This window comes from Poecilia latipinna, unplaced genomic scaffold, assembly GCF_001443285.1.
Source record: "Poecilia latipinna isolate Pla-1442-1.1 unplaced genomic scaffold, P_latipinna-1.0 Scaffold622, whole genome shotgun sequence".
NCBI classification, from domain to species: Eukaryota; Metazoa; Chordata; class Actinopteri; order Cyprinodontiformes; family Poeciliidae; genus Poecilia; species Poecilia latipinna.
The window spans coordinates 483745-510237 of NW_015113238.1; the positions used below are offsets into that span (position 1 = coordinate 483745).

The window sequence follows — 26493 nt, forward strand, 5'->3', positions numbered from 1 at the left end:
TCTACCATTTGTTTTATGTAAACTTCACTAAATCATACAAACATGTACCCAACCTGTGTGAAATGCTTAAACCGACCATTGATATTGGTTGGTTTTGGATAATTCCTCCATGTTCTCGTCCTTTTTTTTAAGATGGAGACCAATAAATAATAACTTTTTTCACCCAGCTCTTTGTTCCCAACTGACTCTGTTTACAGCTGCTCAGAAACGTCACTGTTTTAAAACAACCAAGAAATCTCCGTCTTGTTGTGTTGTTCTGGATTTCCTCCACTTTGGCGGACAGGAACTTGGCTGACGTACAGCCTTTATGCAGACGGAGGGGAATAATGACAGCTGTGAGCTGCAGATGGATTCGTTTAACGTGAAACGGGAACTAAATCTTTCTCAAGGGAGAAGGTGAAAACCCAGAAGAAAACAGGAAGTTTTAAACGGGAACAACTATTCAAAATTCATATTTTGCACATTTTTTGTACTTCCATTTAGGTTTCTACTGATATAAAAACAGATCAAGCCGTTTTTGGCGGGCAATAAGTTAATGTTTTTGGTGACGAGGCATTTCAAATTAAGAAGCGCTGCGCCGTTACCTAGCAACCCAGGCAGAGTTTTAATGTTACCTAGCAACCAAAGCGAAGCGCTAGCGTTTGGTCGACTGGTTTCACCGCTTTATGCGCTCAAAATGGCTGCTGGAAAGGTGAAGTGTTTTGTTTTTGACTTGCCATCAAGAAACTACTTGATGTGTTTTTTGTTTGCAGCCATTTTCACGTGCGAGTTGAGTTGGGGGCGTGGCCAATGGCAGCAGCTAAATTTGGATTTAAAGTGACAAGAGGCCCTACAAATAAACAGGCAAAAAATTATCAGATTGAAATTTAATAATCTAAGAATGATTGTGTTAAAAAAAGAAGAAAAAAAGAGTAATGAACCTGTTTTGGAAGCAATAATAGAATAAGATATACTAAAAAGTAAATAGTTTCATTTTATAAATATATAAATAAATCATTTTATAAATAAATAAATAAATAAATAATAATAATAATAATAATAATAATAATAATAATAATAATAATAATAATAATAGTAATAATAATAATAATAATAATAATAATTATTATTATTATTATTATTATTATTATTTACATAGAACCTTTTTCAAATCAAATTTACTTACATAGCACATTGAAGAACAACTGCCTTTGGCATTTTTAAACAAATGTTACAAAATGTTTTATATTAGAACATTTAAATTAAACATCATAAATGACACAAGAATCACAAAGGACATACCAAAACAATTAAAATACACAACAATGTAAGACAAAGTGAAATAATAAAAACACAAAAGAAATTCAAATATTAATATTTTTTTAAAATTAAAGTTAATTTTAGTTCGTCATTTAAATGAAGAACAAGAAATAAACTAATGACATCAAGTAAAAATCTGTTCTTCCATTTAAAGCCACCAGTTCACACCTCTGCCTCTGGGTGGCGCTACAGAACAGTACAAATCATTACCTCCTCTGTTAAACTCTATATCCTTAAAATGCAAATTATTATTACTTTTCTTCATACTTTTAATTTTTTTTTAATTGGAACATTTTGCCTTTTTGATGTTAATTTTAACCATTTCCCACCATTTTTAGCTTTTCTTAAAATCTGTTTTCAGAGTTTTGCAGTAGAGAAAGAAAAGAGTCATTAATTTAATCACACATTAATATATCTGGTTCCTGTTCTGCATACTTTCAGCCCCATTTCACAAACAAAACAAAGTCAACATGAGTTGCACCAGATCAGTTTGTAGGGCTTTCTGTTACACAAGCAAACATGTTTCCATTTAAATAGAAAAAAAGCATCTTGTGAAGAACTGAGCAGATGTTGTGTTGACTCAAAGTGAAACTGAACATTTGTGTGTTAAAGTGCAGGCAGTCGCAGCACTGAGAAATCCAGCGTTTATATAAAGAAAGTCCAACAGCTCTGTGAGAATCTATTTTTAGACAATGTCATGTGAATCAGATGGAGAACAAGCAATGAGGGAATTTTAACGTCCAAGAAACAGAAACGACTGAAAGCTGAAGGAAAACTCACAGCAGCTCCATTGTTACCAGTCATTAAACAGCATGTTGCAACATAAACATTTTTCAGTGCAGATTATTCACTTCCAGACAAAATAAAGTTTTATTAGATCGTAAAGTTCTGACCACAAGCAGGTAAACTGTCTCCTGTCAGAAGGTGGGACGTTTAAAACAGCAGCATGGCATCGTCAAAGCATCTCATGATGGTCCCAGTCCGCAGGCGGCCATGGCCTGCCAAAGGCGGTCCGAAAAGGAAACTGGAGAACAAGAGGTGGGATAATGGCTCCTTGGACCAGGCAACAATAAAGGAAGATTGTCTGGTTGTCTGGCGGATGTTCAAACCGTCTATGTGTTTCACATGGAAAGGACATGAAACCACAGTAGAATGGACAACAGGTTTAGATCATGGTTTGCTTTGGAAGCCTACCAACTAACCAACCAACCAATGGACCAACCAACCAATGAACCAACCAACCAACCAACCAACCAACCAACCAACCAACCAACCAACCAACCAATGGACCAGCCAGTGGACCAACCAATGGACCAACCAATGGACCAACCAATGGACCAACTGACTGACTGACCAAATTCAATTCAAAAATACTTTATTGCTCCAAAAGGTTAATTAAATTAAATCAACCATTCAACCAATTGACTGACCGTCCAACTGTCTAACCAACCAACCAACTGACAAACCAACCAACCAAACTACTGGCCAACCAAATGTATGTTTTGACTATGGCAGCCTTGAACAACATCCCATTTGCAATGCAACGGAAAAAAAACAACAACTAACCAACCATCTAACTGACCGACCAATCAACCAACTTTCTGTTTATCTGGACTGTGGCAGCCTTGAACAATGTCCTTATACTCGCCCGAAGTGTTTCCCATCCAGCCAACCAACCTTCTTTGATTCTTGACTTTGCACATCCTCATTACTGTCCTTCGGTGCTTCTAAAACTCAACACTTTCACAAGAAAATAGCTGCACTGGCCCTTTAAGAAGAGGCGACAGCATGCATAAAGCCAGATGTTTGTGTTCCTGCCTTTCATAGAAAGCTGCTTTGGGTTTCTGCAGAGCTTTGTGTCGTTCATTGCTCCTCCAGGCTGACTCAGAGCTCCGGTCATCTGCGGTGACGCTGCACAGCTCTGGCTCCTGTTTGTCAGCAGCCTCTCACAGGAAATGAGCTGCAAGCCAGACAGTGAAAACCTGATCCAGTCACTTTTCAGACCCACAAACAAAGACACATTTCTTTCTCTTGCCGCTCCTCCACCACTGAACTCCAGTCGCACTAATCCAAACCAATCCGGCTCTTTTCTCAGTTCTTGTTTTGATCCAGAGAGACGAGGATTTGCTGGCTCTTAACCCTGCGACTCTTGTTCAACCTGTTTCAAAACAACTTGTTTTATTAGGCCATCTGCAGTCGGTCCGTCCAGCTGGAAAAACGCAGCGGTGATCCCACTGACCCGGGTCGCTCCACTCCGTCCCGTTCCTCCTTCATCTTTCTGCTAAAGGACTTTCTCTGAATGTCACAGCAGGAGTTCGCTGTAAATCACTTTATAAATACGGATTTTCCCCCGCAGACGGAGTGAGGCGCTCGCAGCAGACTGGAGGTTTTCCAGCAGCATCCAGCTGCCGCGGCACATCATGTTTTTACCAGCAGGTGCAGAACAGGCCGCAAAATGTTATGCAACAACAACAACGCTTAATTCTTTATTAGCACGACATCACCAGACTTCTGGTCATTTCCTTCGACTGGCATGGACGAATAACCTGGAGGAAAATAACTTTATGGCATTAAAAATCGTACAAAACAAAATAAAAGCTAATTATGTGAGACGTTTAAGTTTAAAATCATTTTTGCCAGTTCATTTTTTAGAAAATAGTCCAGCCTCTTCGTCTTTATTTTTCCTTTGACTTTGATTTTGTCATCAGAGCTTTTCGAAGAAATTAGCACAACTTTTTATTTATATAAAAAAAATGCAATATCTGAAGTTAATGTTACTGTTTTTTTTTTTTTTTTAGAAAAAGTTTGTTCACTGGAACAAACTTAGTTTTATTTTGGTATTTGTTTTCATTTTATTTTGTTCTAAATGGTATGGACTACGTATTTTTGTCTCGAAATAAAATATTTTCAGTATTTACTGTTCCAAAAAATACAAAATCAAAATTTTACGTTAATATTTTTTTTGAAAATATTTCGAATTCTTCATCTTCAACTTTGATTTTAATTAATGCTGCATTCACTGAAACACAGAAAAATTAAACTGCAGACTCAATTCTTTCCAACTATTTTCTTTCGTTTGTTGAGAAAAATTGGCAACATTTTATAGCAGAAGGGATCCAAAGGCGAATAGATGAGCAAACCGACTTTATTACATTGTAAGGAAAAGATAAGATGCTGGAAAAAACTGAAAATTCAGAAACAAAGATCCTAAATTAGAATCTCGAAACAGGATGCAACAAAAATAATCAAAAAACAAAACAGCTAGAGCGGATTTGACTTGAAGCAGATTGAAAAGATTAACTGGACTGAGTTAATTTCAGGAAACCAAACAAACTGAGAAATCAGGGAACTAATAAATCATCCATTCATCCACTGCATGCAGTGGTAAATGGGTGAGGTGTGAATAAGCACAGAGTTATATTTAAAAATGGAGCAAATAAAAATAAAGCTGGTAATATTTTGTTAAAATGGACCTGAACCTTCAGAGACACAAAGACGGTTACAAAGTTGGCCTTCTATCACCTGAAGAACATTTCAAGATTTAGAGGATGAATGAAATCTAGAGAAACTCATCTGTGTTTATCTTTAGTAAAGTAACACGTCTGTTAGTTTACAAACAAGCTTCCAGAAAACTGCAAAACAGCCGAAACACTGAGTTCCTTCAAATCAAGGTTAAAACTTACACCGTTTATACAATTGCTGTTGAAATAAATTAATGGAAAATTGACCATTTTGATATTTATTGATGATGTTGATGGTACTTTTGAACAAATTTGTTCTGTCATGTTAATATCTTAGAGTATTTTCTACAATTTCAACAAAATAATTCTCAGGAAAAATCCACAAAATGCCTAAAGATGAGACATTTTATGATATATAAAATTTAGATAAAGTATCAGTATTGATGATGCTGATTCCATATCTAGTTAGTATTCAACCAAAATATAAAATATTGCACACCTCTAGTAAAATTATGACACCCAGTCACAGCAGCAAAGAACATGGGCAAATATTTCAAAATATAGAGCAAAAAATCAACTAAAGCTTCACAAGCAGAGCAGGAATGAATGCGCTCCTCTACGTCACATGATTTATGTTTCTGTTAAATTGTTTTTCAGAAGTCGTCGGAGTGGATTTGTGCAGGATGGGATACATGTGATCAATAAAACCCAGTACTAGTGAGCAGGTCTGACAACATTTTCTGCAGTAAAATTCGTATTGATGTCGTACCTTAGAAGTCATGCAAAGAATTGAGCTTTAAGGTTAATACATTATGGAAGGTAAATAAAAGCTGAAAACTATTGGAAATATGGTCAAGCTTGAGTTAACAGAAGCAATGTTTTTCAGTAAATCTAAAAAAAGGATGAATTCATGTAAAAATTACAATAAAAGTCCAATGACTGGTCAGAGATTTCTACTAACTGACAGAAAATATAAAATATTCCAACCATTTATCCACATCTTTCAGCAGCTGCAGCCTAATTTTCTGTTTTTTCAGTCTGTAGATGAGAACTTTTTATAGCGCAGCAGATAACTGAATATTTTAGAAAAAAATTTCACATGTGGATACAAGAACCAAACTGGGCACAAAATTCAAAATGGCCACCATCATCTTCGTCAATGAAAATTTACTTTTGCACTAAATCTGCTGATATTTATCACAGATAAATGATTTTGGTGTCAAATCATGCATAATTGGACCCATAGAAATCACATTTCCTCATATTTTTATTTTTCAAAATGGCTACCAAGATTGTCATGGAAAATTAATGTTTGCAATAAAATTGCCAATTAGATAAATATATTTGGTGTCAAATTTAAACATTTGAAATCATTTGTATTTTCTTGATCTTGTGCTTTGTTTTCTGGTGGACATTTTTCAAAATGGCCGCCATGGTTGTAATGGAGAAAATGTCTGCACTAAAATCGGCAGTAGTTTTTGGCAGTAGCAGGCACAGCTATCTAAAAGTTAGGCTCACAAACCACTAATTCGCTGAAAAGATGCTTAGCTACGCTAATGCTAAACTGCTAAAGACATAAAACATTTTCAGAAGGTAAAGCTGAACATAAAAATGTCTGGAAGCTAACACTACACTGCTAAAGATAAAACAATTAGCTGAAGCTAAAGCTAAACATAAAAATGTCTGGAAGCTAACACTATACAGTGTTAGCTTCCACACTGTGTAGGCTAACATAAGGCTAATATAAAAAAATTCCCAGAAGCTAATACTACGCTGCTAAAAACAAATCATGGGAAGCTAACGCTAAGCTGTGAAACACATAAAGTAGCGGAGGCTAATGCTAACCATTAAGACAACTAACTGTAAGTATGTGTTGCAAATCTACATCTTTTTCTAGTTGACTGAGATTTACAAACAGCAAGAACTGTAACAAAGTTACAATAATACCAGAAAAGAGTCAGAATATTTCAAGAAAAAAAGGACGTAATATTATGAGAATAAAGCTGAAATATTTTGAGAATAAATTAATGATATTTCTAGAATAGAGTCATGATGTTGTGAGAATGAAGTCAAAACACTTTGACTTTATTCTCACATTATGGCTTTAATCTCTTGGTGGTGTGGCCCTAATACTCTTTCGTAGAAAAAAACCCTCAAAAACGGCGGCCATCTTGAAAAATGGCAGTGATGCTAATGGGAAATATGAGAAACATGCAACCTGAGCTTGCTAATGTTTGTGCTTGTATCCACATGTGAAATATTTTCTCGGTAACATTCTGCTCCTTCAGTACACGAACGTGACGAGCGTCTGCTGTGACGCTTCTGAGGAGTTTTCCTTGGACTCCAGTGGGAAAACCAGGTGTGGGAAGAACTGGGAGAAGGTGTGAAGCGGCGGCCCGATGATGCTGTACGCCTTCAGAGCCGACAGTCCGTTCAGAATGCCGACGTCGACGAAGCTCATGTGGTGGGAAGTGGAGGAGTCCGGCTCCGGCGCCGCCCCGGCTGACGGTAAAACCCTGATTTCCTGGTCGGGGTACGGTGCTCCGGGGGCGGCGCTGTGAATGCTGAGGGTCCGCAGCCCGAGCAGAACCAGTTGCTGGCTCTGCAGCGGCTCTACGCCGCAGAACGACAACCGCAGATGAGCGACGGCGCTGCTGTTGAGCAGCTCCTCCAGCACCCACAGCTCGCTCACCCACACCGCCACAGTCCGCCCGAGGCTGGCGCGGTCCAGGGCCGACCGCGGGACGGTGCTGCAGCGGCACCGGGAGTCGGCCTGGGCCGCGTCGCAGTCCGGGACCGGAGCCAGGCAGCTGCAGGTCCGCAGGCCGGCGCCGCTGTCGAATAGCAGCGTGGCGTTCGCCGCTTCAGGGGCGGAGAGCATCGGCTGGCAGTCAGAGGTCAGTGCGAACATCAACCACAGCGACCATGGCAACAAGGCAGAGCGCGCCGCGTTTGGAGGCATCTCCATGGAAACCGAGCTGACTACATCTTCACCGGCTGGAAGGTCGAACTGCAAAATGAAAAAACAAAGTGACCAATTTAAGGAGGGTTCAGTGTGGCCACTGAAGACAGAAAAAAGGAATAAAGTTGCACCAAAACACTCGGAAATTTTTAGATTCATCTCAGAATTTTTTTTTAGAAAAAGTACAGTTATTCTTCTTGGAAAAAACATGGAAAACAAATGATTAAAATTTACTTAAAAAAAAAAAGCTGAAGAACTTGCAAGAAAAAACTCGAACTTTCTACAACACTTGGAAGAGTCCAAAATTTGCTACAAAACATTCAGAGAACTTTAGAGAAATCATGGACACGGAAATTTCTGAAAGCAGCAAAAGTTGATGCAAACGAGTCAGAAAATTTCTAAATGTTTTTTCAAGAAAATTTCTGAGATTAATCTCAAATTTTCAGCTTTCAGATTTTTTTTGTGGAAACTTACTCTTAAAAAAAACAACAAAAAAACAACAACCTAAAAACAAAAAACAAAATGTCTGCGGTCCAAAAGTAAAACAATTGTGAGAAGAAATAGATTCTACAAAAAGCTTGGAAAAGCCCAAAATTTGCTACAAAACACTTAAAAATGTTCAAGAAAACACTTGGAATTTTCTGAATTTTAGTAATTTTATGAATTTCAACACTAACTGTTTAGTTTGGAAATAAATAGAGGAAGTGGAGCCTCCTGCACACCAAAAAGAATGCATTAAGAGGTATCCGGATGGTAAATCAACAATAGAACCTCTATCTTTTCCAGCAGCCATTGTGCAGTGCATGCAGAATTAAAACCATCTGACCAAACGAGCTCAGCTTTGGTTGCTAGGTGATGGGTGAAGTTTTGCTAGGGTTGCTAGGTAACAGTTTGGTTTGGTGAGGGGAAGTTCCTGGTGATTTGTGACTTTACATTCAGGAGGTTTTTCAAACTGCTCGTTTTCCAGACACCAAAAAACATGAACTTATTTAGAAAAAACATCTGGGTGTTTATTTTTAAGCACTTTTGCTGTTTTTAGAAGCAGACCCAAATGGAAGAACAAAAACCTGCAAAATGTGAATTTTACATCATATTTGCCCTTTAGAGTCTAAGAAAGGAGCTTTTTGTAACCTACAACAGCTTCCAGGCTGAACTTTACAACATGTGGACGCCAGCTCCAGCTGAACGTTTCTTCTTTTTTATTTCTCATCCAGCTCCGGCCCTCCATTTCACACATGCACACACACGTGCACACATAATTGAGCCACTTATTTGATTTTAATGGAGACCAGGCCGAGTTGCTGCCGCTGGCATGAGCTGGTGTGCCACGCTGCACATCGGCCAGCCACATTAACTAAAACACAGGCTTCATTCAGGAAGAGCGAGCGGAAAAGTGGAAAAGCGACGCTTACTTTTCCATACTCTCTTTCTGTGAGCGGAGAACTTTCCAGACTTATTGTTTATCCAACTTTCCTTGACTCTTTAGGATGATCTGATGTTTTCCTGTTTCATGAATGTATGTTTTCTCCTGGTACAGACATTTTGATGCATGAAAAATTCATTAAAAAGTTTTGATAATAAATGTATCGTTTTTGAGTGGATGTTGACGTGTCCACCTAAACAAATCAAAAATATATCATAACAACTTCAACTTCACATCCTGATGCCTTCACTGAACCCCTGAAATTGGATATTTGGGGTGAAAATCTAACCAAAAAAAGTGACATGCCAGAAATTTCACTCCAACGTCAGAGAAATGAGAATAAAACCGAACTCAGACTCTACAGTTCCCGGTTAGAACATTAAATGTTAATGCTTCTGGCAGAACAATGTAAAACTTTAACTTGTTTAAAAGGCTGTCGTTTCAACATGGCGACATGAGTTAGGTCTGCCAATAGACTTTTAGAATAACAAGGTTTGGCCAGAAAAGGCCCATACACTGCAAAAACACCAAGTATTTTTGGTCTAGTTTCTAGTAGAAACATCACAGCGAACTTAAAAGAAGACAAAACTAACTTATAGGCAACTTTCTTGCAAGATATGGGAGCTTTTTTTAGAACATAGTTTACATTTTCAAAGCAAAAAAAGCTGAAATCCTACTTGACATCCTATTGGCTGGGATTTCCGAAGCAGTCAATTATTCGGCCAATCAGCTGGGACGCTGCTAAGGCCTATTGCATCTCTGTTTCTTATTATGCTTCCACTAAATGAATTGTTTTCTTGGCGGTCTAGACATTCATGCAAACTCACAGAATTTAATTTTAGCCTCTGTATTCATCAAACTCCTCGTAGAGGTTTTGACCGATTGCTTTGAAAATTGTTGCGTTTGCTTCTGAGGCATAGAGGATATAAAGTTATCAAAATCCTGACTTTTCATGCTTGCTAGAGGGGCGTGGCTGGACCTCAAACTTTGACTACGCTCCAAAAACGCAACAGTTGTTATAACTCTGACAAGGAAAGTAAAACAGGCACAAAACCGACTGTGACTGGCCTTCATCTCATCCCTAATAAAACTGCATGGTCAAATGCTGACATCAGGCTGTGGTCCCTGAACCCCATGAAGACCAGGGACCCGGTTTACCCACATTCCAGATTCTGAACATGTTAATATCTTGTGTTCAAGAAATGTCATCAAGAAGACAATGAGGAAGAGTTTAAATGTACGGATGTCTTCTTGGTGCCTTGGTTAGCTCCCGTCAGTCTCCATGGTTCCCAACTGGAAAAGCAGAGGAATGCTGCCTTCAGGTCTGGGACGAGTCTCTGCCTCCAGTGGAGGAGTTCACATTTATGGCATCTTTAGAACGGAGCAGAACGGAGGGACAGAGGAGATACACCTCTGCAATGACAAAGCAATTGCTCCAGTTTATGATGAAATCCTGGATACAGTCAGATGAAATTAGATTTCTTTAGTTTTTTAAGAATATGTGCAACTAAGAGCAGATCCAGAACTTTGTTTTTACGTTCCCTGTTGGTTCAGAAACCACTTGGAATACCAAAGTAAGAGCTAATGCTTTCTGTACTTTTATTGCAGTATTTTCTGAACTACTTTATCATTTTATTAAACTTAATTTTATTTCTTATTTTACCATACATATCTATGATAATGTAATTATTGTGAAGCACTTTGGTCAGCTCAGGTTGTTGTAAAAGTGGTATATAAATAAACTTTAACATGACAAGACAAAGTTTCATTCATAGTTTGGCCGTTCCTGCGACTCATTTGTTTTTTTCTACTTTATGATGCATTCTTTGACTGATGCGTTAAAGGAGACCTATTATGCAAAATTCACATTTTCACGTTTTTATGCTTCTCTTCAGGTCTCCTCTGTTTCTTAAAAAAAACAACAAAAAAACAGTACTTAATTAAAAACATCTCACCATTTTTTGGCAACAAGTTCATGTTTTTTGGTGTCTGGACAATGAACCGTTTCAAAAACCTCCTGAACATTGAGTCACATTCAGTAGGCACTCTACCGTTACCTAGCAACACCAGCTAAGGCCAGCATGTCACCTAGCAACCCAAGTGGAGCTCCAGCAAGTTTGGTTAGCTGGTTTTACTGCTCAATGTAGGAAAAAACAACTGTTTTGTTGTTGACTTACCATCCAGAAACCATTTGCTGCATTCTTGTTGGTTGTGCATAAGGCTCTACTTCTGCTTTTCATAGATATAGGGTTGTATAATTGTGCATTTGTGGCCATTTTCACTTGCGAATGTAAATGATAAGTTGGGAGGGCGTGGCCAGCGGCAGATTATTTGGATTGAAAGTGACAAGATTCCCTAAAACAGGGAAGAAAATCTCACTATCTGAGAATGATTTGTCTAAAAAATGCAATGAACATGTTTTCTTTAGACCAGAAACCTATGCTAACCTGTTGAAGGAAGCATCATAGGTCACCTATATAAAGCAGAAAACTAAACACAACTTCTCACTAAACCTATCAATACATAGTTCTCGCAAGTCTGAACAGGAAGCGATCTGCACCACTGAACCCTTAGCTAGCAGACAAAAGCTACATTAGCTAAGCTAATTTAGCTAGTTTGACAGTAAGTACTACAATAAATATCTCTGATATTTATCTCAGAATTACACAGAGAATAAGGGTAGAAAACTCAAAAACTGTAATGGAGTAATAGTTGTAATGTACTTATCTTGTTTTTATGTTAGACAGGAACGAGGGGAGAGCTAGTTCCAGGATTGTGGCTTGTTTATTGTTGCCATAGCAACTCCATAGCAACCGCCTGCCAAGCTGGCCATCCATTACAAAGTTTCAGGAACTGTGAAGGCACACGAGAACTAGAGCTCCCTCATGTTTGACAATTTCTAAACAAATGTGATTTATAGTCCAGAAAATACAGCAAGTCTTTACAGAGTTAGCTTTCAACAAGAACGTTTTCTCAGATGACTGACAGAGAGGAGTTTTAGCAGAAGGGGTTAAGAAGGAAGTGAAATGCCTGACTTGAGACTAAATTAAAGCTTGCCATCTAATTCCCAGATCTGGAAGCATGATGCGGCCTCCATAAATAAGTGTGACCTCAGTGAGGTTGGTTTACAGAAGCAGCTGCCCTCCACGCAGCCATCTTACCTCACTGCTGATGTTAGTCATCGTCTCTCCAGCTGCTGCTGGGGCCGAGCTTTCCCACACACCATGTCAGTCATTATCCTTCACTCTGCATCTGTTCCTGCTGTCTCCACCACCATCATCATCATCATCATCTTTCCTTTCTCTGTGCTTCAACCAAACGGATGCTAACCGACCATGTTTTAGTGAGAATCCGGATTCGTTTACTCCACTCCGTACCGGTTTAGTTTTAAAGAAACCGACGTTTTCCAGGCTGGTAAAGATTAGTCGCACATCAGACGCAGATGGAAAACGGAGGAATAAAGAGTTAATTAGGCCGTGATGTGGCCGGCTCTCCACACGCTCTCGGCTTGTTAAAGGCGAGGCTCGATGCATTCCTGTGACATCATGCTGCGCCGCAGCCACCCACCCTAATCCTCCTGTCCTCTTTGTCATTCTCAGCACCTCCGCTCCACCGTTTCTCATCCGTCTTCACACCGAGCCATCCCCGCCACGCTGGTGTCAATAGCTGCGTTTCCGTAACAACTCTGTGCAAAATATATGACCACATATCACTGATGTCGAAAAAAACAACACCATTTCGTAATTGCGGTGTTCTCATCAAATAAGAAATGCAATTAAAACCAGTCCTGGATAAGTTAAAAAACATCCCACACCGAGTTCCTCCTACTTCCTGTTTTCTTCTTTGTTGTTTCCGCCAGCAGTAACAACCAGTTGTTTTGACTGTGGGATGCAAATGTAAGTGTTTCCATTGCAGTTTTTAGTTGATTCATTAGTGATCAAAAGAACCTTTTGTAAAGTGATGATGATGATGGTGCATACCGTTCTCTTTCTGGCCCAATCCTTTGGTTCAGACCCAAAGTCAGTGAATGATTTCTGCATCACATTTTGAACTGATTCTTGGTTCTGAACAAAGTATTGCTCTGAACAGATTCCCAAATCTGAAGAAAGTCCTGAACAGATTCCTGATTCTGAAACCGATTCCTGAACCATGTATTGTCTCAAAATCAATTATTTTATTCTCTTACAACTTTGAACAGATTCTTGAATTGGTTCAACTCTGAACCAGTTCTTTTTCTGAACTGGTTCCTCATAAAAGGTGTTTTCTGAGCATTTTTCACTGCTTTCCTTTGGATTTTCTCAGATTTTCACTCATTTTCACCACAGTTCTTGTTTATGAACACTTTTTTTTAGTTACATAACTTTGACTTTTGACTCATTCCTGCAGAAAAAAAGACTCAGATGAATCAGCAGATGAACCAGTGACAGAGTCGACAAATTAGTAAGACTAAAACTTTTTAGTTTTTTATTAGCTGACCTCATTTATTTCCACTTTTAAAGTTGCAGCTGCAGGAAATGATTCTTTGACAAAGAACAGTTCTGTTTCCTAAAATACACAAAGCTCTGATTGTACTTTCAGAATAAAAGCAACTCTTTTTTAATGCAGTTACAGTAAAAAAATAGGAATTTTTGCAGTTAAGGTATTCTCTAACCTCTTCTAATCCAAAAACCACAAAAATCAGTTTAAAATCAACAGATGTCATAATTCTGGTCTAGTTCAGTGCAAAAATCTTAGACTACTTGAAATAAGACAAAACTAACTTATGTAACTTTTTTGCAAGATATAGGGGCTCGCTTTAAGTCAATGATTTAATTTAAAAGTACTGGTTCCACTGGCAGATTGTAGGAAAATGTTTTGTTATAAGTGGAATAATCTACCAGTGCAACTAAAACGACAAAAAAAAATGCTTAATTAGTATTAAAGGATTTTTAACTTAAAACAAGCTTCTATATGTTGCTGAAAAGTAACTTGTAAGTTAGTTTTGCCGTATTTCTATTGTACGAGGATATTTGCACTAGAAACTAGACCAAAAATACTTGGAAATATTTTTACAGTGTAGGAAACCTTTTCTCCATTCTATACTCCAATAACACCAAATCTTACTAAATATTTTTGGTCTAGTTTAGTGCAAATATCTTAGTTGATGAGAAATAGGACAAAACTAAGTTATGTAACTTTTCTGCAAGCTGCAGGGGCTTGTTTTAAGTCTTGAATATTGATGAAAAATGACTAGTTACCCTGGCAGATTTGTTCACTTTTAATAAAACATTTTCTTCAAATTTTATAAGTGCAATAATCTTCTAATGAGTTTAGTAATTTTTCATCGATATTAAGGAATTATTGACTAAAAAAGCTCCTATTTCTTGCTGAAAAGTTACTTTTACGTTAGTTTTGTCTCGTTTAAAGTGACCTGAGATGTTTTCAGTTGAAACTAGACCAAAAGTACTTGTTAATATTTTGTGTTTTTGCAGTGCAAGTTTGTAAAACTCACTGTGTTGGGTTGGCGGCTGCAGCCGTCTGCTTCCAGGCTGATCTATCCGGCTTCCTCTGGCGCTGAGAGAAGTTTCCACATCTGTCCAGATCCCGGCTGGAGAAAGTCACTGCAAACGCAAACAGAGGAGCCGTTCATGCCAAGGAAACGGGAACGAGACAGAGAGCGGAGGAAGAGGTTTTACTTTGTGAAGCAGGGATGGAAACATTCCTGACCACATGCGTCTGTACGGAAAGCTCTCGGTCCATTTTCTCTGCTGTCCCTCTCTGGGTTTTTTCCCCCCTTCTCTCCTCCTTCTCTCCTCCTCTTTTGGGAAACACCTCCCAGTGATTGTCTTCCTCCCACGCTCAGAGTTTCCTTTGAATGCCATCTGGTGGCAGGAAAATTATTACCGTGATAATTTCTGCACAGTTTTATGTATTCCATGTGAGTTTCCTGGACGAGGAGAAAGTGATCAAAAGGAGGAGGAATGTGATGAGATTATGTTCAGCTTTTCCCCAGGAATCATTCCTTCCCCCCCGGGGGGTTTTCCCCGAAATCCTCCATAAATCAGCAGAAAAACCCAGAAGGAGCATATAAACACGTCCCGGGTGTCAAAGAAAGAAGATGGAAAGCAGGAGATGCTCAGATGCTACAATGAATTAAAATCCAAGACTTACTGCTCTAAAGGAAGAAAGTTCAAATCCCAGAAGTATCTCTGCATGATCTCCCAGTGCAAAAGCTCTTTCTGGGTGCTACATAATAATATTATGCAATAATAGCTTTCAGTGGTTTAGTTATTATAACATATGAAAATGTCGTCTTTTTTTGTTCTGTTTTTGCAGGTGTAGAAACTACGATGGCATATGAAGGCTATTGTAGATTTAAAAAAAAAATGGAGGAGTAAATTTCTGCCAAAAATCTCTGAAATTTTCAAGAAGAAACATACATTTCTGGGTTCCAAAAGTTGAAAGTTTCTGACTTATGAAACTCAAAAAATTTCCAAGTCGAATATTTTTGACTTTTGAAATTCTGAAATTTTTTAGTTTTTTCTCAAAAAATTCTAATTTTAATCAAAAAATTCCTGAGTTCTTTTTCTTGCAAATTTTGGAATTTTCTAGAAAAAACAAGAAAATTTATGAGTTTGAAAAGTAAAAAATTTGTGGGAAAACTCAGAAAGTTTTCGACTTTTGAAATTCAGAAATTTTCAGTTTTCTTCGCAAGGATTATATTCTAACATGTCTTTTAGAAAAATATTGAAAAATATACTTTTTTAAATGCCATTTTCCACAAACATCCAATCGAAAGACAATGTATTCATCCTCACTACTTCTTTTTCTAACAGTCTCGTGTTTTTCTTAATAAAATAAACAAATAAAATGGCGAACCTTTAAAAATGTTAGTAACAGTAGTGGAACAGGAAGTACTTTTATTTTGTAATTACCGACCGGACATGGTCTTGTGATGTAGAAGCTAGTTTAGCAGCTACAGTCTGTCAGAGCCTGTTGGTTACTGGAAACAGTAACCAACAGTTTTGTGAAAATAAATCAAAATAAAAAACTTTGAAAATAAATCAACTTTGCTACGGCCAAAACGGCCTCGTCATCCTCGCGCTGAAGACTTCTTTCCAAAAACCATGAGTTTCTTTTTAAACTGTTTCCATGAAATTTAGCTTTGAAATGTCAAACTGTACAATTATGGTATCTGTTACCTTTGATTCATAGTAACTGTAAGACTGTTACAGTTACATAGTGACTGTAACAGTCTGTATTTTAAGTAATAAACAACTTAAAATATGGTTGACATATTTTAAGCTGTTTATTATTTTTTTTGACAAAATGTAATGTTTATTACTTGTTTCATCACTAATGACTGAATAAAGCACTTGAAGCTGGAATACACAAATACATTTGACTTAAAATGTTCAGAAAAACTCATGCACTTATTTGTAGAGCCTTTCAGCTCATTAATAAATTAATTTATTTGTGCAGGAATAAATAAATGTGGTGTGATTGTTAATTAGAGCCTCTGTAATAGTTTTAAACCAGGAGGGAAGTGAAAACATTCCCTGATTTGACCACATGAGGGCAGCATTGACCTGATAATTCCCCCGATCTCTCAGCAGGGGGTCTGTGTTTGGGGGTTTTACTCTCCTTTTAATAAAACAGCTACATTTCTGTGTTGCTTACACAAAACTAAATCCACTATGCTGATTTTTTCCACTAGTATTCACCTCCAAAAATGTTTATGTAAACTTATATTTAATAAGAGGGACGTAAAACCTCTCCAATAGTTCAGATGTTACTGTAGAAACTGAAATAAATCAAATTGAAAAGCCATCTTGTAAATACAGTCATTTATTCTGACTGTCTGGTTATCAATGTGATTCAAACAAATTCAAAACTACAATAAAAAGCATAAAAAATCTGATTTTTTTTTTTTTTACTGAATTATGGATTAAATCCAGGTTGTTCTTCAGTACAGGAGGGTCTGTTTGTGACACTGGTGAATTTGTTGATTAAGTTGGTTTACAACCTGGATTTAATCCATAATTCAGTAGTAGTGTTTTTTAAAATATATATCTGGGCTCTCAGTCTACACAAACATTACATTACACTGTAAAAACACAAAACCTTACCAAGTATATTTGGTTTAGTCTCTAGTGTGAATAATAAGTAACTTTTTAGGGCTTGTTTTAAATACTTCATAAATATTCAGAGAATATTTCAATTATAACATTGGAGATATATCTTGTTTTAAGTGAAATATTCTGCAAATGAAAATATTATTTAAAAAAATAAATAAATATTCAAGAATCATTGAAGTAAAACAAGCACCTGTAGTTTTCTGAAAGTAACTTGTAAGTTAGTTTTGTCTTATTTCAAGTGTACTAAGATATTGGCACTAAAAACTAGATCTAAAATACTCACTAAGATTTACAGTGCATGTATAATTTGTTTGTTGAAGTAAAACTATTAACCTTTTCAGCAATCCTCTTAAATAATATTAATCAAAAAAGGTATCAGATTTACTCCTCGTTTCTTGCTCTTGGTATAATTTACATGATTTTTGTTTAATTTGTCCTGATTTTGACTTTATTTACACTGAAAAACGAGAATCGAGATCCAACATTAAAAAAAGTTAATTTGTAGGGATGCACCAATATAAAAATTTGGGCTGATATTGATGTTAATATTGCTGCTATGGCCAATAATGACATTTACTATATGTACAGTACATATTTATTTCTTTACTATTTCTGGAAAAAAGCAACAAAATAAAAATAAATTTTGTTTTTTCATTTTGGCCCAGTTTTACAAAATGAACAGATAACATGTTAAAAAATGACTAATATCAGCTGATATTGATTAATGTGTTCCATGCTGAATTAAGTTTTTCAAACTTAATTTGATTACTTGTACCAAATTAACTCTTTTTTAAAGTTGGACCACTAGTTTTCTTTTTTCAGTGTAGATGAAATGAAAAAAAATTAAACAAAATGTTATATTTTAAAATTATCCAAGTTAATTATCCCTAAATTATAAATGATCTGAACCTAAACTGCTAATCAAAATGTAAACTTAACAGTTTACATGATGTTTAATTGGAATAATTTAGGCATTTAATGATTAAAAATGAATACTTTGAATGTATTTGAGCAGGTAACCAGTCAGGACTTTTCTGACCTGTCCGCAGATATCGGCTGACAGCCCTGAGCGGGTCGGAAGCCCGTTAGCTCCCGGTCGGGTAACCCGATCCGCCCTGCGAAAATGCAACAGTGTCTGAGAGGTCATTCTCCTCCAAATACCACCCCCACAACCCGGGCCGGTGTCACAGGGCCAAATCGATCCGCGTGACCCCGGCCCTTTTTTCCACCACTGAACTTTCACCCTGAGCCTAACAAAGCAAGAAAGGAAAGAAAAACTTGATAGTTGGAGAGTGTTTTCAGTGCAGAGCAAACACTGCAGCACCTATTGGGCGGTTTGTGTGTTCGGGTCCAGACACACAGGACGTCCCACCGTAAACGGGCCTGTAGCCTGTCCAGAGAAAATCTGCTCAGAAATCCTCATTTTACTTATTTATTAATCATCCAAACGATCAAACAAGCAACACAAATAATATAGCGAAGAAGAGTTGAGGTACCTTCACTGCAAAAACAAAATGTTACCAAGAATATTTTCCTGTTTCTGATTAAATAAGACAAAAATAACTTAAAAGTAACATTTCAGCAAGATATAAGAGCTTGTTTTAAGCTAATAATTCATGATTACTGGTGAAAAAGTTGATTTTGTACTTCCATTTGGGTCTCTACTGCTTTTTAAAACAGTAGAGACCCAAATGGACTCATCAAAATAACTTTTCAAATGTAGGAGTTTGTTTTAAGTCAGTTATTCTTTTATATTGATAAAAAAAATCCTCCTAGTTCTGCTGTCAGATTTTTATTAAATATTCAAACAAGCAAAACTATATAGGGAAGAGGATGAGTTCTTGTACTTTCACTGCAAAAACATAAAATCTTACCAACATTTTTTGTCTAGTTTCTGATGCAAATATCTTAGTCCACTTGAATTAAGAAAAAAATAACTTAAAAGTAACTTTAAAGCAAAATATATGAGCTTGTTTTGAACTGATAATTCTTGAGTATTAATGAAAAAGTTTTTGACCTTTTTATTCATCAACCATTTACATTGATTTATATTGCAGTATATTGTCTTTACAAATATGCTACATTCTACTGCTTCCAAATACCAGGCGCATAAAAAAACAAGCAGATGTTTTTGTATATAAGGTAATGCTTTTGGGGGGCCTGAAAATGAGCCAATTCCAAATGTAATGTCACAAATCAGCAGGCACTGTCCCTCACCTAGCAACCGCAGTGGAGTTCTGCCGTTACCTAGAAACCCCAGTGGAGTTCTGCCGTTACCCGGCAACCCCAGTGGAGTTCTGCCGTTACCCGGCAACCCCAGTGGAGTTCTGCCGTTACCCGGCAACCCCAGTGGAGTACTGCCGTTACCCGGCAACCCCAATGGAGTACTGCCGTTACCTAGTAACCCCAGCGGAGTACTGCCGTTACCTAGCAACCCCAGTGGAGTACTGCTGTGACCTAGCAGCCCCAGTGGAGTACTGCTGTTACCTAGCAACCCCAGTGGAGTACTGCTGTTACCTAGCAGCCCCAGCTGAGCACCACATTAGGTCACCAGGTGTTACCGTACAATGGCTGCTGGAAAAGACAAGTGTTTTATTGTTGACTGTGAACACTTGCTGCATTCTTGTTGGTCATACAGGAGGCTCTAATGCTTTTCAAAGATGTACGATATATATATACACACTTGGTTTTTCAATTCCTTTTCTCTCTTTGAATTAGCGATTTTCTTTATCTTTATATATAAAGATAAATATATAACATATATATATATATACATATATATATATATATATATATATATATATATATATAAATATATATATGTATATGTGTGTGTATATGTATGTGTGTATGAGGGAGACATTAATTACTTAAGAAAGAATGAGAAAGAGGAAGATAGAGTTGTATTGTTTTTGTTTTTTAACATGAGGAAATAGTCTTAGATTTAGTGCTGATACCACAATGACTTTTGGATCTTTTTTCAAGCAATTCTTGCAGTTTCTTGAACTCTTCTGGGGGCAATTTACATTGACCAATTGACCTAAGCTACATGTTTCCAGGAGATGTGTGGGCTAACTGGAGCACCCAGAGAAAACCCACACGGCAGCACGAGGAAAACATGCCAACTGCACACACCTGACGCTTCCTCTCTGTGAAGCTGCAGTGCTAACCAGTGCTGCCCACTTTTTGTTTTTATTATTCAAATTCCTCTTTGAATGCTTTTTGAATTGGGTTAGGAAGGGATCTGTTTTCTGGTCGGTTAATGGGGGTAAATCTTGCCTTTTTACATTTTCTCTTGACGGAGCGCTTCGTTTTGTTGGAGATCTTCCTCAGCTCTCTCAGTGTTGGAAAGCTGTTTATCCTCACTTGATCCTTCCAAATTAACATTTTTGTCATGATTTTTACTCAAACCGGATGTTCCTGTTTGAGTGCAGCAACATCCTTGTCATACCTATAACTCAGCTCCTGGTATAAACCTTTAACCTTCTCTAACTCAGTCCTCGCATCCGATTCCTTTTCCTGCAGGAATTTGATTTCTTTTGTCATGTTCTCTTGGAGAGCATCATTCATAGCTCTCACCTCGTTGAGAAGCACCATGTCCTGCTTTGATTTCTCCAAGTGAGCTTTCTTCTCCTGAACTATTTGCAGCTGTAGGTTTTCCACCTGCTGTTGCAGTGCAGAATGGTTTATTTCACATTGGCCCATATTACATTTCAAATGTTTAGCGATCCCGATGAATTTCTGCTGCAAGATCTCGATCTCGTTGGACATTTTTTCACAGAGATGTTCCTTCTCAGCTCTCAGTGTGTTGATTAGCTGGAGGTCCTTCTCTGCTCTCTCCAAATTGGCTTTTTTCTCACGATCTGCCTCTTCCCGATATGTTTCTACTTGGTATATCAATTCCTTTTCTCTCTTTGAATTAGCGATTTTCTTTAACTTTATCTTCTGACAATATGCCTCAACCTGCTGTTGTAACTCAGTAACATCCGTTTCATACTTACTTTTCAGTTTTTGGTATGAAATTTTAACCCCGTCTAATTCATTTTGCATTTCTTTTTCCCTCTTTTGCAAAGTTGTGATCTCTTTTGACATTTTTTGAACGTCGTCTTCCTTATCAGCTGTCACGCTGTTGATGAAAGTCTCATTTGCGTTTCCCAAATTCGCATCTTTCTCACATCCCACCTCCTGCTGACATGTTCCCACGTTTTGTTTCAGTCCAGAAACATCTTTGTCACACCTACAGTCCAGTTCTCTGTATGAAAGTTTAATCTGGTTCAATTCTTCCTGGAAACTGTTTTGGAGAAATGCGATCTTTTCTGACACGTTCTGAAACATATGGTTCTTTTCATCTCTCAGATCCTCAAGTAGCTGTTGCTCCTCACAAAACGTTTGTGTCTCGGCTTCATGCTTAGAGAGCAGCTTCTTGTATAAAGTCTGGACTTTGTCCAGTTCTTCTTGGAGGGCCTTACTTTTGTCTACTTCAGCCTGGATTTGAGACGATAATGCTTTCTGGCTGAGGAGGTGGGCCACCTTTAATTCCTCAAAGTCTTTTTGCAGCAACTTCTTCCTCTTGTGTTTCACGTCGTCGTGAACCTGGGTAGCAAGGATGACAGCGTTAAGGGCTTCTGGATCACTCAACTTCTCTACTCTCTCGAGTTCCCTCTTTGTCTCTTTGCCCCGGTTGATAAACATTTCTTTGAGAGCTTTCTGCCTTCTTAACTGGATATTTGTCTCTTCCAGCTCGGCTTGCATGTGGGCCAGTCTTTGGTTGTCTTCAAACCTTCGGGCTCTCTCCATTTCCAGAAGAGAGCCCAGTCTTTGGACTTCCCTGTGTAAGAAGACATCCTCAGGGGGGAACATCCTGTGTGAGTTTTGGTGGACTGGTCTTCTCACAGGGGGCCCCATCATTCTGTTGTAGTATCTCGGCTCTTGAGACATTTTCCCTTAAATGCGTTTGATAAAATGTGTTGATCTGTAAATTACCTGAACGGTCGATTTAAAAGAGCTTTGCGTGCGACTGAAATTGTCAGTGATATTGCAAGCAATGAGAAATATGCAGAATTTTGATATATTTTGTTATACAGCTGATGACATCACAGAGACTGAATCACTAGTGACATCACAGCGTTTCGCTTTGCTTTATTTTGTTTACATTCAAAATAGTCTATGATTCACTTGTTTTTATGCCATATATGATTATCTTTTTTCAATATCTATACATTGGAAAATTAATTTTGCTTCTTTAGTTGAACAAAAAGAAAATTTTTAACATTTATTGCTTTTTGCCCATCTTTGTTTTATCATTGCATATATTGATGTGGGAACGGGTAACATTTTGCTAAGTTAATGCCATTAAGTAGAAATGATTAAACATATCATCATACAAAAACATCAGTTAACGAAAATTACATTAACTGATCAAATTAATAAGCCAAATGAAACGAACCTGTTGGAGCCGAGCATTTAATCATAAGAATAATCCATAGAATACTCTATTACTAAAGTATGAGTTTACAGCAGCCCTACACATAAGTAACTTTTTGTTTGTTACTTTTAGTTTCTGAAAGTGTTTTCCAGTTTAGAAATTGACCTGAATCTGTAAACGTCCTGATTATTCCTGGGAAGAAGCTGATTTCTGGGAACATGAAAAACGCAGCAACCCTGAGAAAAGCTGCATGCAGCCGCCTCTCAGAAGCAGGGAGAAAGTGTGGCGGCGCTGGGAGCGGCGACGGGCCTCGTTCCCACCTGATCCCCCTGCAGGGAGGAAGAGGACACTAAACCAGTTGGAAACTGGGCAGAAAAGCGATTCCAGTGGGGGGAACTGGGATATTCAGCAGTGGGAGGAGAAAATCAGTGAAGCTGAAACTCTTTGGAAGAATTCATTCAGCTGCTCCTTTAATTTGAAGCCATGGTGTCGTTTTTCCTATTATATTATTTAAAAAAAAATGTTTTAAGGTCAAACTGGTGATTATAGATCTACTAAATGATAATTTAATGGATTAGAAACCTCCAGTCAGGCGTTACAGAGGAAGTTTGGTTGTGAATTATCCACAGATCACTGAACCTCTTGTTATATTAGCATATTTTAAACTATTATTTTAATTTACTAAGGGAAAAAACAAATAATTCTGTCCAATGTGAAAGTATTTACCTCTCAAATCTCATAGCTAGTTGTTAGAAACAGCAGGTTTTTCATCGGGTTCAGTTTGTTTCACAGTGCAGTGAAAATGGAACAAACGTTGCAACTTTGGTTCTAAGTCAAACCGAATCTGTCGGACAACCCGGTGGAAAAACATCCTCAATATTTGCTTTCACCAGGTTATACCAGTCAAATTTACACACTGGATGTGTCTCCATTACAAATGTGCACAAAACTTTGTTGATATTCTACTAATGTCGAAAAACCACAATTTTGCAATTGCAGTGTTTCCAGTAAATAAAAAACTCAATTAAAATCACATGTGTTCAAACTATAAGTTATAAAGTTCTTGGTGTTTTGCTCACTTAACAAGACACCTTCAACAATTATAGTTCTCAAACAAATGCTTAGGGGGAACATATTATGCAAAATTCACATTTTTGTCCTTCCATTTGCATTTCTACTGCTGTTTTTTTTGGCAATAAGTTTATGTTTCTTGGTATCTGGAAAGTGAGTCGTTTCAAAAACCTCCTGATTAAATCACATTCGAAAGCGCTGAGCCGTTACCTAGCAACCCCAGCAGAGTTCCGCCCGTATGTAGCAACCCAAGCTGAGCTCCAGCATGTTTGGTCAGCCGGTTTTACTGCATGGCTGCTGGAGAAGACAAGTGTTTTGTTGTTGACTTACCATCCAGAAACCACTTGCTGCATTCTTGTTGGTTGTGCAGGAGGCTCTACTTGTGCTTTTCAAAGATGTACGGTTGTATAATCGCTCATCTGTTTGCAGCCATTTTCATGTGCGAGTTTTGGGGGCGTGGCCAGCAGCAGCTTATTTGGATTTAAAATGACAAGAGCCCCTAAAAGAGCTAAAATCTCATCATCAAAAAATTATTTTGTGTAAAAAAAATAATGACCATGTTTTGTATAGGCCACAGATCTATCCTAACCTGTTCAAGGAACGCTGAAGTGTGTATTTTATGTCCAGCTGAACAGACCCTGCAGAGAAAGTGTTAGTAAGTGCTCACTGTGTTCCTGTTTTCCTGCAGAAGGTCACAGGGGTGTGAATGTGGTCAGTGTGTTTTTTTTACAGCCTCCAAAGCTCCCCAGGCTCAGCCGTAAAGGGGCAGCAGAGGATTTTATGGCTTTCAGTCACTAAAACTGTAATGGATGCTGTTAGAGCAGACAGACACGCCCCTCACACAAACCGGCTGGACGTTTAAAAGATTATTTACACTATAAACCGTTAAACTTTGATCTGAATTTTATTTACAAGTGAGCAAAATTTAGATTTTTCTGCATCATTTTAAGGTTGAAGGAGTATCTGTAATGTGTCAGTTGAATTATATATTCTGGGCAAAAATAAGCAGGAAGTCAAACTGATGCCTTCAAGAGTAAATAAACAGCGACATGATTAATTTCAGAGTGGTTTAGAACCTAAAAATCATAGTTTAGACTGCTTTAGTCTCACAAAAACAACATTTACATAATGACTGGGCGATGTGGACTTAAAGTTTTACAGCAATATTTTCTTATCATCACTTTTAGCATTTTCAAAGTAGTACCAGAACAATTTACTGTTTATTTTTTTAGGTAACTCAACGGCTGCGACTGCATCAATAACAAATTTTGCTGGATAGTAAATTGTCCTGAAAATTATTGATAAAAATGAAAACATTGTCATTTTGAGACCATTTTCAACTAATATAATAATGACAAAGACATATTAATGCAAGTATTCCCACTCAAAGCGTGATATGAATAGAATATTATACCAGTAGAACTAGCACTTTTCATCAATATTAAGGAAATATTTACATGAAAAAATCTTATACATGTCGCTGAAAAGTTGCTGATAAGTTAGTTTAGTCCCATTTTAATTGTAATAAGATATTTGGACTAGAAACGAGACCAAAAATACTTGGCAAGATTTTGGAGTAAAGAAACAAACAAGGTGAAATAATTTATATCCCATCAGTAAAGGATATAAATGTTTCCTTTACTGGTACATTTCTTTCCTTTCTGCAACGTGTCTTAAGCCTGGTTGGATCCCTTCAGCTTCAGATTGACGATGTAAAACGTTTGTGAGACGAATAAAGCTGTCTGAGGATCCGGCAGTAAATACCTGACCTGTTCATTGTGTGGGAAGAACACGTGTTTGCCCCGCTGACCGTGACATTCCCAGCTCTGGGCGTCTTTATTGCCTCCTCCTACTCATACCTTCTGATTATTTCTCAGCTAAACATAAACGTTGGAGCTGCAAAGACGATTATCTCCATGGGAAAGGAAGATTCCCACTCTGAGGAGGGTTCGGTTTTGGAAAAACAGGTGAAAAAGTCACCTCTGAGTGTTTAACGTCTTCATTTGACATGTTTTTTCTCCAGAATGTGAATAAAATGTAACTCGGTTGACTCCAGGATCCATGTTTGCGCAGATTGATTGGGCGACATTAAAGGAACAGAAACACAATGGCTGTTAAACAGCTGATAGCATGAAACACAAACAGGTCGGTGATAGCATTGTGAAGAGAAGCCGCACTGATTATTGATCAGCTACATCAGCTATATAAATATTTGAAGAACCTCTCAGTAAGAGAAAGACTAAGGTTGGATGTTTTTACAAGAGGTCAGAAGAAAGTGGAAGAATAAATGGGAAGAGCGAAATTAAGGAGAAACAAACGACGGCGCAACTAGATAGAAAAATGTTTCTGACAAAAATGTCACGTTTTGAGATTAATCTCAAAAATTTACTAGAAAAAGTGGAAAATCTTTGACTTCTCAGACTAAAAAAATGTTAGTTTCTAGAAAACTTCTTCAATTTCAATCTAATTCAAGATTTTTCAAGCAAATGTTTGACTTTTCTATTTCGAAATTTCCGAGGTTTTTGGCAGAAATTTATTTGTTTAAATTAGATCACAGTTTAAATTAAACAATACCAACTTGAATCTCAGAATTTTGAAGATTTTCTCCAAATTCTGAGAAAAATGTCAAAATTATGAATTATTTTTTGTGTCAGGCTTTGGAATTTCAGTCTCCAAATTCTGACATTTTTTTTACTAAACAACTGCGACTTGCATCTCAGGATTCTGAAAAATGT

The 26493-nt window shown here is 37.5% G+C and overlaps 1 protein-coding gene across 5 annotated transcripts in view; it reads right to left on the reverse strand.

The window, feature by feature from the left end:
- Positions 1-4426: 4426 nt before the first annotated feature.
- LOC106954043 (uncharacterized protein C21orf62) overlaps positions 4427-26493 on the reverse strand; it is a 34560-nt gene continuing 12493 nt past the window's right edge. For 2 of the 5 annotated variants that reach the window (XM_015043267.1, XM_015043268.1), the window contains exons 3-4: positions 14637-14745; positions 4427-7770 (exon numbers count right to left, since the gene is read on the reverse strand). In XM_015043267.1, the coding sequence (XP_014898753.1) occupies positions 7045-7728 (684 nt within the window). In that variant the 5' untranslated portion in view covers positions 7729-7770; positions 14637-14745 and the 3' untranslated portion in view covers positions 4427-7044. Of the gene's footprint in view, positions 7771-12306; positions 13398-14636; positions 14746-14820; positions 15058-26493 lie in introns of those variants that run through there. The other 3 variants (XR_001426293.1, XM_015043266.1, XM_015043265.1) reach the window with 3 other exon arrangements.